Here is a 13,637-nt window from a genome sequence, read left to right on the forward strand (position 1 = left end):
GGGAAGGAGTGGAGCCTTGGCACCTAGTTGGGCGGTTTTTTGTTTGTTGTGGGGGGGGTAATGTTTTGAGCAGGGTTTATAGCTGCTGTAAGAAAGCAGCAAGTATCCTCAGAAACCTTTGCGAATGTTGTTTTATTTCACTACCTCCTTTGAAATTTCCCCCTAAATTCTAGTCTTAGTAATAAGCAGGGTCCTGGTTTTCTCTGATTTAAAAAAATTAACCCAAAATTCATATTTTTCCATGATCAAAATGAAACGCCCCTATGTATGTATCCATATATTAGTGGCATTTCAGTTTAATCACGGAAGAAACTGGATTTTGGGTTACTTTTTTTTAATTAGAAAATTGGGGATTTTTTTTAATCAGGGAAAACCAGGATCCCTGGTAATGAGTATAGAGCAGGAGTGGGCAAAGTCCAGCCCATGGGCTGGATCAGGCCCATGGCAGACTCTCTTTCCCAGCAGCCCCTGCTTGTGTTGCTGTGGCCGGTTTCCATGGAGACCCCGGGAGCAGCAGCACCACAGGGCCAGGGTTTCCATGGAGACCCGACCCAGCAGCTCTAGTTGGGTGCACAGCTGGGAAGGGAGCTGCTCCAGGGTTGAGATCTGGCAGCAGTGACCACATGGTCTGGAGCTGGGCAGGACTGCTATCCACTGTCCGCACATCTCAGGCAGGGGCATTCAGGCAGCAGACCGTGGCTCTGCCCTGGTTCCAGACCGCACTGTCACCACTACAAGATGCCAGCCCCGGGGCAGCTCCCTGTCCAGCTGCGCACCCTACCAGCACCACTGGGGCTGGTCTCAATGGAAACCCCGGCCTCACACTGTCACGATGCCACCACTACTGTGGTCTCCATGGAAACTGGCTGCAGTGACGTGGGCAGGGATTGCTGGGAAATGGGCTGCCAGCCAGACCTGCCATTTTGCCCACCCCTGGTATCAAGCTTTTCTTTGACAAGTGAATCCTGGGTTCTTTACACACAACCCTCACCATTGCGCAATGCATGAAATTCAAGCTATTGAATATGCACCCATGAAAAACAGCCGTATTTAGTTCGCAGGATAAGTAAGGCTTTTTATCTTCTGTAGGTCACCCACTTGAGGTCAGCTAACAAAGGCATAGTAGCTTGAAAGCTACCGACTTGCTGCAAACCCTCAAACAAGGCTGATGGTATGAGCAAAATCTTCCAGCCATGAAAATTATTCTGAAGCAAGGTCAGTTGTAAGCTTTAAATCAAAATAGCTGTTCCTGAATAATTCCATGTGGGATTCTCTGATTCCAGAAGAAGAGTACTGTTTTCTAGTTTAGATTCACCCACTTACTCTTGAATAACTTAATGTGTAGGTACACCCCTCAGGACAACAGATACTTTTTGTGATGAAGCTTTAGCTCCCTGAAACAAATTGCTTCTCGTAACAAATCTGACCTTCCTAAGGTAGCAGTTTTCTACCTTTGCCACTTCTTATCTCATGTAGCAGGTAGTAAATCCAAATAGTTTTCAGAATGTATGCCTCTGTCATAATTTGCCCACATTGCTCCTTACTCCTTATCCAGCCAATGACAAATTCTGTCAGGTAACCAGTCCCAGTCAGAGACGGGGCATAATTATGTTTTAAAAAAGAACAAAATAAACTGCACTCAGAACATAAGAGGGGACTTAGAATGCCTTTGGGAAAGAACCAATTGCTTTAAATCCCCTTAGAGAAACTTCACGCAAGTGGACATATATTTGATTATAGTAAAGAGAAGACACAGAAAACTTTTTCACAAAGAATTTGTTAAGACTAAGCTGGCAATAGAGACCAGGAAGTATAAGGCTCGCATAAGGCTTATATAAGTATAAGGAAGTATAAGTATAATCTAAGAAGGATTTGAAAGTCCTGAAATAAAATTGGTTTTGATGATAAGTACTTCCTCATGCACTATGAAAAACATCACAGGTTTCTTGCTGAATAGAAAGTGGGCAGCCTCTGTATTGTGTAAAGAGTAAGACTGTATTGGATGACATGTTGCTGTTGATTCAAAATAAAAACTAATGCAGAATTGATCTTTATTTTAGGTTTTGCTCAAGAGGTGTATTCCTCACTTAATTTCAGTGAGAGATGAACTGGCCAGAATTTAGCCAGCTGCACAAAACCATTCTAACCCATTGCTACTGTGAAACTGTCCAGTACACTTGACTGATTTATTGGTGGCAGCCCTTGCACACCTCGTCATCATGATAAAATGGTTTAAATTGATTGATCTGCTCTTCCCTGCTTCACCTGACTGCTTGATTCTTGTGTGTGAGCAGTGAAGTGAACTTGGCAGGAGTCTGAATGTCAACATGCTTAAAGCAAAATCTGTGTCAGTTTCCCATTGCTGCACACTGAAAAAGGACAAATACAACTGGATTTAGCTGAAACCTTTTTTTTAAGTGGATCTGCTTGTATATTGTCTTCCTGCTGTACAGTATACTGATTAAAAAAGAGAAAATGCACATTTTCATTTTCAAAATGGTTAGAAAGGGTTCCTTATAACGTACCTCACTTTTGCGCAGAACGAAAAAAATCCCATTCACTAAATGAATTAGACAGCCAGTAAATGAATTTGGCTTGCAAATTAGATGTTATGTCATCATGAAAAGCAACTTTGAACTATAAAAAAATGCAAACACTTCTGGGATGGAACAACTTGTATTCTCTCTGGCATGACTCACTATATAATGCTAAAATCACTAGCAAGTCTCACAATGATAAATTGTGCATACAAGTAGCTCTTAATGCGGCTGAATAAGTTCCTGCCCCTTTGTCATTGGGATTGTTCTATCTGTAGAGCTGTATGTTTGGTCCCAGCCTTGCAAATTGTCCTGTGATGCAGCCTGCACCTGAAGAGAGTCCTGTTGTTGTCATTGGTGGGCTACATTAGTATAAGGATTTGCTTGCCTAGAATCGCTTGTAAGATTGGAGCCTTTGCCTTTTTGTGTCCAAAGTGCCTAATATTTGGACAGTGCTTGCAGCACTGTATGGGACATTCAGTGAAAAAAAAAAAATGCCAGAATGTTTCAAGAACAAAGGCTGGTGACAGCCTGTGACATGCATCACCTGTATGTTTTCTTTGCAAGTAACTTCAAGTGCCATGGGAATCCTTTTTATTTCAGTGCAGCCATTCACATGCCTAAAATCTAAACACATGCATATGTTTGCAGGATTGGGGTCTAAAATGGCAAATGCAGTGTAAAGGCCAGGCCATAAACTAGACAATCTGGTCTGCAGCCCTTATTAGAGAAATTTGCTAGAATGTGTTAGAATTAAATAGGCCTATTTTTTAACATTGGGCTAGGGAAAAAAATCCAACTTTCAATTGCAAAAAAAATCCATGTTCACCCGAATTTGTATTTAAAGTATGCAAATGCTTCACGTTTATCTCCTTTCTTTTAGGGCTTTCCATGTCTTGGCTCTCCAGGTTCCAGCATGTCCATAATGCTGTAGCCTGTCTTCTCACTTAGAGATCCACTCAAACTTCTCTCTCAAGTCTTGCTTCATTCTCCCTCCCCAACTTACCAGTTTCTCTCTCTTCTCATCCATTAGAAGTGTCCCCTTCTGGAGTCAAATGCTTCTGTTCCTGTTGTAAAGAGTCTTTTTTTTTCCACTGCAGCTTCTGCCACTTGCAGCAATCTTCTCGATCTATCTCATTGCAAGTCTTGGTGAAAGCATGTCTTTTCCCATTTTTCTTATTTTCACTTGGCATCTGCTTTGACTTCTCCATGTTACTGTAGCATTTAACTCAAAAGTATGTTATACTACTGTTTATTTGAATGCATGACTGCATATAGTGCAGCTTTTGTTTGTTTTCGTTTTTGAGAGAGACAATGCCTTCCTAATAATAAATTACAATAACTCTCCAAATGGCAGGATTTTTTTTCTACAGTTGGATGTTATAGAAGGTTTTGAAAGTACCTGATAGAAGAAAGAAAACAGTAAGCCTACCCAATACAAATGCAGCTTTGTGGAATCAAATCACTCCAGCTATTTACCAGAAAATGTGGGATACAAAAAATGCTGTTGACAGAACATTTTTGTAAAAAACAGGTCCCACATGCTTTTCTGGTTACCTCTACCTCTCTCCAGAGCAACAAGAAAGATGGTTACGAACAGGTTAGCAAAAAATACGAGGACCTGCACCGCTCTGTCACGTCTTTCAAAGATAGGCCTCGAACCCCAGAAACATTATTTAAAGAAGATAATTTGATATATGGACCAGTGATTAAATGCAGGGCTCCAGATAAGGCTGCTGAAGCAAAAACTCCAAAGAACTGGGTCCCTCTATTAAATCCCAGTAAGAAAACTGTACCTCTAACCGATGACCCAAGGCTCCCACTGAAAGTTAGTTTAGGAAAGCACAGCATACCCAGTGTGACAAATATCCTTCAGCAGACCATGTCAGCAGAACAGGCCTTTTACCTGAACAGGTGGAAACAGCAGATGATACTGAAACTTGGAGAAGATGGTTTTGCAGAGTACAACAAAAGTAAGTCTAACTATAACAGTTATAAAAATGATGGGCTGGGTCAGTATTTAATGGCAGAGTGGAATAAGAGTTGAAGGTTCCTATGCTTTTCCTTGTAGACTCCACTCCACTGTTTGTGGTAGTACTTGCTAGAATCAGCAAGAGGTAAGTGAGGTGGGAAATATCTGTGGAACATGGCAGATGCTTTTAGTGATACTTTTTTGCATGTGTGGGCATAAAGTTGTTGGTGTAATCTTCCAGCCTAACAATAATTATCTGAGGGTCTTAGGATGCTCAGAATTCTAGGATCGTAGGAGATGACATTTTGGTAGACTCTGATGTTTGTATCCATGTATCCAGAACTGGAAGGCAGACTCCAGTGCCCACTGACCAATTCCTCTAAATACGCCAGCTAGCTTAATAGGCCTAGGGCTCTAGCTACAATATATTGGCTTGCTGGGTGCCCTGAATCAACAAGCATTTGGAAAGCCATATGGCCTAGTTTATATGCTGAAGTGTTTTTGCAGTTATGGACTTCAGTATGTAAAACTTTCCATTAAGTTTTCAGATTTCTGAAAAGGCATCAAAACTAAAGCAGCAAAGGCCTGCTGAGATGTCTAACCATGGGGATGCTAATTATTTTTGTTATAGCTAGAGCAAGGTAAATGGTACAATACATACATGAATTTATGCTGAACAGAAAAACTGATTTTGCTTTGTTGTATTTACAACTACTTATTTATGGTGGCATTTATTAGTTTACTGTGGCTTAATAGGGCTGCAGGTGTAGATGCGGAGACTTTACTGCAGAGCTAATTAGGCAGCTCCGCAGTAAACATCTTGTGTAGACATGCCTGTTGTGTATTAAGAGTAGGGTCTTAAAGATGGTTTTTGTTGTCATGTTTTTCAGACATCCTCCTTCAAGGGAAGCTTTTTCATGCAGCCTTGGAATATATATGTCAGTCTATAGAGGTCCCTCAGCAGGAGCTGGAAGATGCCATTGTCTCTGGCTACGTGGAAAGTGTGCAACATGTCCTGAGAGATATGAGTGGAGTAAAAGCTCTTGAAAGTGCTGTCCAGCATGAGACTCTTCAATATCTGGGCCTGGTAGATTGTGTGGCTGAGTATCGGTGAGATGAGTGTTCTTGTATAAAATGAAGTATTGTCCAAAGTGATAGCTTGCAGGCTAGTCAGGGTTGTTTGTTACTATATGGCTCATAGACATGGGGACCAGTAGCTGGGAGGCTGATTGGACTTGTGGGGAGATGTTGGAGAGACTGCTGAGATGAGGGGGCACCTAATCAGCAACAAAACAGTGGAAAAAGGCATGTGAAACCAGAGGTCCTGATAACGGGAGGACTGCTCAGTCCATCACTGTAGCAGCCTATCCCCATGAACAGACTCCATGACCCCAAATATCGTCCTCCAGAACTGCAGCAGGCATAGGTAGTACTTGGTCCCCTGGACTTAACCCATCTCTTCTGAAGAGGACCTCTGGGTGGCACCAGCAAAGTGATAACAAACAACATTTTGTCACTGGGAGCTGGGAGAAACATGTTTGCGACTAACATGTTTGTGTGTCATGTCATTTTATTATAGTCATTTAACATAAAATAAAATATTGCCTTCTCTTGCTACATTGTACAGGGGCCAGTTGTGTGTGATTGACTGGAAGACATCGGAGAAACCAAAGCCATTTCTACGGAACACATTTGACAACCCGTTACAGATTGCAGCCTATGTTGGAGCCATAAACCATGATGCTAATTATGACTTCCAGGTTAGTGGACTGACTGCCTGCTGAGACGAGCAGGAGTTGCCATATCGCTATTGCCCTTCTCCAGTATAGAACTGTAGTTAGGATTTCTACACTTGGGCCAAGAATCTGTCCCAGCCTGACCTGGTTTTGCTATCATCACTGCTGAGCATGCTGCCTTCCACTTTGCTGCCTCATTGCTAAGAGCCTGATTTTCAGAAGTGGGGCATAAGAACTGGAGTCACTTAGAGCTATAAGTGTCCAGTCCTTTTGGAAAGCCCAACCCTGAAGCAGAAGGCCAAGTCGCAACAAAAATGCAAGGCCTGGCCAGTACAAAGGGAGAAAAAGATCAATCTTGCTCCCTTGTGCTTTCCGTGATTGAATGACACATGCAAGCAAGTAGGAAGTGCTAAAAATAGTTGAGAGGACATGCAAACAGGGACAGGGAATAACAACACCTGCCCCAGTAGCTTCTAGAGAGGGTCTTTTTCCCTCTGCAGTTGACAAGCATTTAATTGCATCCTTTTCTGAAGTAAGAGGTGGCACTTCCCTTTCCCTTACCAGGTGACTAAGAGATGTATGTTTATAGGCTCCTTTTAATGCTAGATCCAGTCCTATTTGGCCTGAAGGATTATAATTCCTTGTGTCAGCCCTTGAAGAGGAAAAATGAGCAGAAGGAAAATGCCAGAGGCTGCTCCCAGTCGAGGATTTTCTGGGAAAGTGGGGTCCAACCTTTTTGGCAAGCATGCCACAAGTTAGCCCTACACCCTCCCCACATGCTACTCCAGTCCCCCTTCTGCCGAATCCATTCTTCTGTCTGCCCTGTGCTCCCTGCCTGATCTCTTCCTCGGCTTCCTGCCCTGTCCCTGATCTGTCAGGTGCCACACACAAAGACTGCTTGTGCTACTTGTTTCCATGCCACAGGCTGACCACCCTTGTTTTAGAACAGGGGCAAGCAAAATATGGCCCGCAGGCTGGATCAGGCCTCCCAGATCATTCTATCTGGCCCACAGGGCCCCTAAAAAAATTAGAAAATTAATATTTATCTGCCTCTGGCTGCCTGTCAAAGATGACAGGAGTCAGCAGCAGTAGGACCCAGGGGGAGCTGGCAGCCAGACTAAGCAGCAAGGCAGCCCCCGCCCCCAGCCCACCTCCCCCCCCCCAGCTGGAAGCCTCTCCCTAGCAGAGGTTTTTGGTCTGGAACCCTGGGGCTAAAGCCGTCCTTTGGTGGGGGAGGGGGAGGGTGAACTGGGGCATCTGCCCTAGGCCTCGTGCTTTGGGGGGCCCTGCGGAATCGGGTGAAAGCTGGGCAGAGCGGCTGTGGCCCTAACCTGCGATAGTGTTAAAGGGGCCTCGCACAGGCTTATTTGCCTCAGGCCCCATACCCACCTACAGTCGTCTCTGCCTGGGGCTGTTCCTGGCTCCCTGCGCCAGAGGGAAATTCAGATAAGAGTGGGTGGGGAAGCACTCAGGGAAGGACCATGGGCAATTGCTCCAGTCCTCAGGACTGAGCCAGGCCAGCTCCTGCAATCCCAGCGATGCAGCCAGGAACTATGTGGTCCCTGAGTAGCAGGTGGGTGGGGCGGGGAGCAGGGAAATGGCTGCAGAAGGCGGGGCCTGGCTCCCTGCGCCAGAGGGAAATTCAGATAAGAGTGGGTGGGGAAGCACTCAGGGAAGGACCATGGGCAATTGCTCCAGTCCTCAGGACTGAGCCAGGCCAGCTCCTGCAATCCCAGCGATGCAGCCAGGAACTATGTGGTCCCTGAGTAGCAGGTGGGTGGGGCGGGGAGCAGGGAAATGGCTGCAGAAGGCGGGGGGCGGGGGGGGGGCCCATAGTGGGGCGCCAGGAGAGCAAGGTCTGAGCCAGCAGGGGCTCTATGGAGCTGGGCTGGTTTCCTCCTCTCCCTGCTGGCACAGTCCAGCCTGGCTTCATAGAGCCCTTGCCAACATGTGCCCCACCTTGGAGCCCCTGCTGTCAGTGCAGGCCTTGCGCTCCTGCCCAGCTGTCATTGCACTCTGTACACCCATTCACTGCCACTCTTCTGCCACCTGCTGCAGCCATTTCCCTGCTTTCCTGCCTGCAGCTGCCACCACTGGCACCAGGGGGTTCCTGGCTTTAGTGCTAGGCTGCAGGACTCAGCAGGTACCGGCCCGGCCCCCGTGATTCTCAGCAGGCTCCGTGCGATGCTAGCTGGGTTAGTCTAGTTCCTGCTGCATCTTGCGGTCTTGGCCATGCAGCTGCGATGTGATGCCGGAGTGGGGAGGGTGGGGGACAGGGAAGCAGCATGAGAAGGGCAGCAGTAGCAGATGGGATTGGGAAGTGGTGACGAGCAGGAGTCCAGGGCCTGTACCAGGGCCAGGAGCGGTAGGAGCACAGAGCCCAGGCTTGGAGGTGGACTAGCTGAGGATCTGCCTGCTGTGGGGGGACTGTGGGGAAAGCCTTCCCCAGCTACCCTCCCCCCACATACAGGCCCCTCACAAACCCCATACCCAACCACAGTCCAGACATCCACACACACACCCCCACGGCCCCCACGCCTATCCACCCCTCCACACACACCCACACTCTCCCCCATACCCCACCCACCCACAGTATACAAGAGTAAGAATTCATTTTAAGCTATTATACTATCACCTCTGTGTATACTACATAAACACATGTAAATCAGGACAAAAATATTTTTTTGACATGAAATTAATGAATGTTGTAGTACATGTTTGATTTTTAAAATATAGTTTGGTCTTTTTCTGGGTCTGAGATGGCAAACCCCCTTGCTGAAAGGAGTACTTTTGGGGAGCAAGGGGAGGGATTTCTGGTGGCGAAGGTCAGGGGCTAGGGGGCAGGACTTTCAGTCCCAAGATGGCAGTCAAGGAGCAGGGCACCTGCCAAGGGAATGATGGTTTGCCAAAACTCAGGAAGTGGCCCTCCGCTCAGCCCCATTCTAGAATAACCAATCAGTCAAAATGAGCACCTGTGTGGTACCAAGACATATTCCGCTAAGCAATACAGGGAGTAGCTAAAAGATGCTGTTCCTTAAAAATAGCTCTTTAACATTCCTTGCAGCTAATTTTTTTTTATGGGTTTTTTTTTTTTCATTTCACAAACCTGAAAGATGTTGGGAGATACAGAAGTCGCTCTTTCTGTATTCCTGCTCTGTTGAATGACCTTTGTTTGAATTTCTGCTGGCAAAATGTAAAAGTCAGTGGTGATTATCCAGTGTCCAAAATGCTCTATCATAGGATTGCTCAACCCCCAGCCCATAGCCCAAATGCTCCCATCCAGGCCTCGGAGCTACTCACAGGTTGGGATATTTGGTTGCAGGAAAGCAACCCCCCAACCTGCCAAGTTCCCAAATTCCCTCCCCCCCCCCCCCCCCCCCCCCCCAACCCGGCAGGGGCGCCGCCCCCCCCGCCCACCCCCCAACCTGCCAAGTTCCCAAATCCCCTCCCCCCCCACCCCCCCCCACCTTTGCTGAGGTTGGGCCACGCCCCCATGTGGTGGGATCAAGGCCCCACCAGCTGGATCTGGCCAGGAAATGGACCAGGCGCAGCCCATCCAGCCTGTGGGGCAGAAAGATTAAAGCAGTGGTGCTCAACAGGCCCACAGGACCTCATGCTGAGAGTTTGCTGAGTATCTCCAATGCCCATTGAAGTCAGTGGGAATTGTGGGTGCTCAGGACCTTTGAAAACTGGCCCCAAAAACTTTATTGCAAATAACATTGCCATTGAGATGAGTGTTTTTTATTTTAGTTTTACATGCATCTACATTTGTGCATGTTCAGCTTAACCTTTGGATCAGCCATCTGAAAATGTATATTGACAGTGAACAACTGGTGATGCCATGTTTTTTATCACAGGTTAACTGTGGGCTTATTGTGGTGGCTTATAAAGATGGCTCCCCTGCACATCCACATTTCATGGACATGGACTTGTGCTCTCAGTATTGGACTAAGTGGCTGCTGCGCCTTGAAGAATATGGGGAGAAGAGAAAGAATGATGACATGAGCTGAGTAGTTTAGCGAAAACCAGTCTGAACTTGGAGCTGAAGCAGGATATCCTGGATTGTAGCCAAACCTCTGACACTGACTCCCTCTTTCACCCTGGGCAAATCACTTATTACCTCTGTCCCCATTTCCCCATCTGTAAAATGAGGATCACTTGTGCCTACCCCACAGGGATCTTAGGATGATATGATGGGGGACTGAAATAAATAGAAATGAAACTTTGTTGTTTAAATTTTGAAGCACAATTTATAAAGCTTGACACCAGTAGAATACCTTTCACAATGAATAGAAGCAAAAGACAAGCTTGTTTAAGCAACTGTTGCAGAAGAGTGTATCTGAAAGTGAAACTGACTGTGAATCCAGACAAAACTAACTTTGTTGTTTATTGTATTCTCTTCACTTTGATAATGCAACAAGGAACAAAAAGGGCATAAATAGTGAAAGCAGACTGGATTTCAAACATGTTGGGTTTTGTCAGTCTCCAAGGTACTGGTAACATAGGAATTGAGTCTCTTCACAACATGTGTCTTTTTATGTGAATAGCATCCCTTTGATGCTGATAGCGTAGACACCAAGTATGTGGGGGCCCTGGCTCCCCTTGGGAAGAGGGCTGTTGGGGCCTAAACTTGAGGAAAGGAGAAAAACCTGGGAAACCACATTTCCCCTTATAGGCTGGCAGAGTTCCAGGCTGCTTGGGCCGAGGGGGGGGGGACGACAGGGAGGGTGATCGGAGGCAAGGGGTGCTATGTACATATGCATGCACACATGCACACGGCAGCCAAGCAGTGGTGGAGAGTAGCTCTCTTCAAGTAAGTCAGGGGCGGGGCCAAAGGAGCATGGCGCTCCAGGCAGGAGCCACCTCTGCGGCCCAGTGGGCAGGATCATGGCTTACCAAGGTGAGGCGACAGCTGATACAATTTGAAAAACTGCAAACCTGTCCTGGGCAGTTGAGAAAAGAGCCTGTTGGCTTCAGCTGTACTATAACTGTGCGTCAGCTTTCCCAGTTGGTTTAATATCCTTGCTTCCTCTGTCTCCTACAAAGACGCTTTTTTGAAAATCTCTCAGGATTAGATGTATATACTGAACCATAATTCTAAAACTTAGCTACCAGGACCAGTACCTGAAAAGGTCTGAGCAGTTTTTGTTGAGGAAGTTTAAATCTGTAGCTAGAAAACCATACTATTTGATTTGCAACTTCTCCAAAGCACATACCAATGAGGAAGACTATGCAATGGAACAAGACTCCCAGTGTCATTGACTGGTTCAGAATTGGGTGGTTACTCAAGATCGAATTAGATTCAGTAGAAAGGCTAACATGCAAGCCTAAAAATTAAATTTAGATGCTATCCCAGGGTTACTGTGCTAACATTTTCAGGAGTTCTGTTCTGCGAGTATCTCCTGGCAGTCAGACTTGCAGTGTGGATGTGGCAGTTCAAATACATAAAGTCAGAGGTGGGCAAAATACAGCCCACAGGATGCATCCAACCCATGGGACCCCTAAAAAAATTTGGAAAATTAATATTTCTCTGCCCTTGGTTCCTGTCAAAAATGACAGGAACCAAGGGTAGTAGGACCCAGGGGAAGCGGCCCGACCCTGCCCCCCAGCTAGGAGCCCCAGCCTGGGGCTTCTGGCCTGGGAGCATGTGGCCAGTGGCTACCCGGGTGCAGGAAGCTCAGGTAAGGGGAGGGGGACCCTGGGCAAGAAAGGAGCAGGGGGGGTGTGGAGAAGTGACCCCTCCCCACCCATGCGGTGCCCCGCGCTGCAGCTGCTTGCAGCCCACATGTAGGTGCCTGTTCCTGGAGCATGGGGCACCAAGTGTGGGGCGGGGGAGAGGCCGCTCCCCCCCCCGCCCAGCCTTTCCCTGGGCTCCTTCCCTGTGCGGAGAAAAGTGGCCCCTCGCCAGCCCCGTGGACGGCACCCCATGCTGCAGGTGCTCGCAGCCTGCACAGGGTTGTCCGGAGCAGGCACAGGCAGCCCCAGGCAGGCTGCGAGTGGCTGCAGTGCGGGATGTATGGCATGGGCCAGGCAAGGGGCTGCTTTCCACACAGCCCCCCCCCGCCCCACACTCAACACCACCTTGTAACCCAGTTACAAGCTGGTGTTGAGCGTGGGGAAAAGTGGCCCCTCGCCCGCCCCATGCCCGGCGCCCTGTGCTGCAGCTGCTCACAGCCCACCTGGGGCTGCCTGTGCCTGCTCCGGACAGCCCCGCGTGGACTTCGAGTGCCAGGCCACAGGGCGGGTGAGGGGCCACTTTTCCCCACACTCAGCACCAGCTTCTTCCCTGCTGGCGAGCAGGGGGTTGGGGCTGTGTGCTGCCCCCTGCCTGTACCGCGGGGCTGGGGGGCACTGGGAGTGAGCAGGTGCGGGAGCACAGGGCCCGCACAGGTGTCCCGGGACTAGAGCCAGCAGGGTCCAGAGCAGGGTGGCAGGAGTGCAGGGTCCCAGCCGGCAGGGGCTCTATGGAGCAGGGTCAGCTCCCCACTCCCACTGGTGCTGGCCCTGGGACATTGGTTACCAAGATGGTGACCAGGGGGTGGGGCACCTGTCAAGGGGCAGGGCTACCCATGCGGCCCTCCACAGCCTGCCAAAACTGGGTAAGCGGCCCTCCGCTCAAAATAATTGCCTGCCCCTGCACAAGGTGCTGGGCAACATTGTGTGGAAGGGTAAAGCAGTAAGAATCATGGAGATGGACACAGAAAGAGACAACTCAGTGCAGAGAAAGTAGAAAGCAGCAGTGCTAAGAGGTATTTGTGTTGGATAATGTACAATTAGGGTGGCTGTGGATTCCATAAAAGTCAAGAGGCTGTCTAACAGGAAAAAAAAAAGGATTCAGGTTTGCAAAAATAGATGCTCGTATCTTGTTGTTGTTACTTGATATGACCACTAGATGGCTCTGTGACATCTTGCGTCCCAGCCTGAATGTGGCCCATGGTAATCAAAGGAGAAGAATTTGGAGCAGAGGCTGTGTGCAAGCCTGTGTCTGTTGATTTGTCTCCTTTAAAATACACCTTGATAAGTAATATGGATGATTCCATGTGCCATAACTCTTCCTAAAGCCATGTATTAGGCACTGAAGAGCTAATCCCACACTTTTACAGTCAGGTGGATATGATCAGCTCCCTAGTTTGGGGGCCAGTGGAAGGTGACTCTTGAAGTCCCAATGCTCTACCCAGGTTTTTAAACTAATTTAAGTATTTCCTTAAGGAGTAGTGTGTGATTGTGATTTCTATTTTTTTTTGCAGTGGGTGGGGAGGTGGGTTGAGTAAAATATTCATGTACCTGGACAACAACTACTGTAGACAGCTCTGCTGATTAGATAAAGCTCTTTAGCTTATTTCCATACAGGAATAGCTAGGAAGCACCTTTATACCATTATAGACATGTTAG

At 47.6% G+C, this 13,637-nt stretch overlaps 1 protein-coding gene across 4 annotated transcripts in view; it reads left to right on the forward strand.

The window, feature by feature from the left end:
- MGME1 (mitochondrial genome maintenance exonuclease 1) overlaps nt 1–10,940 on the forward strand; it is a 13,406-nt gene extending 2,466 nt beyond the window's left edge. For 2 of the 4 annotated variants that reach the window (XM_014523107.2, XM_025212114.1), the window contains 5 exons: nt 1,090–1,215; nt 3,895–4,510; nt 5,400–5,619; nt 6,137–6,269; nt 10,103–10,940. In XM_014523107.2, coding sequence (XP_014378593.1) covers nt 3,979–4,510; nt 5,400–5,619; nt 6,137–6,269; nt 10,103–10,255 — 1,038 coding nt within the window. In that variant the 5' untranslated portion in view covers nt 1,090–1,215; nt 3,895–3,978 and the 3' untranslated portion in view covers nt 10,256–10,940. The remainder of the gene's footprint in view (nt 1–1,089; nt 1,216–3,894; nt 4,511–5,399; nt 5,620–6,136; nt 6,270–10,102) is intronic. The other 2 variants (XM_006030442.3, XM_025212115.1) reach the window with 2 other exon arrangements.
- The last annotated feature ends 2,697 nt before the right edge of the window (nt 10,941–13,637 follow it).

This window comes from Alligator sinensis, unplaced genomic scaffold (assembly GCF_000455745.1).
Source record: "Alligator sinensis unplaced genomic scaffold, ASM45574v1 scaffold21_1, whole genome shotgun sequence".
Taxonomy (NCBI): Eukaryota; Metazoa; Chordata; order Crocodylia; family Alligatoridae; genus Alligator; species Alligator sinensis.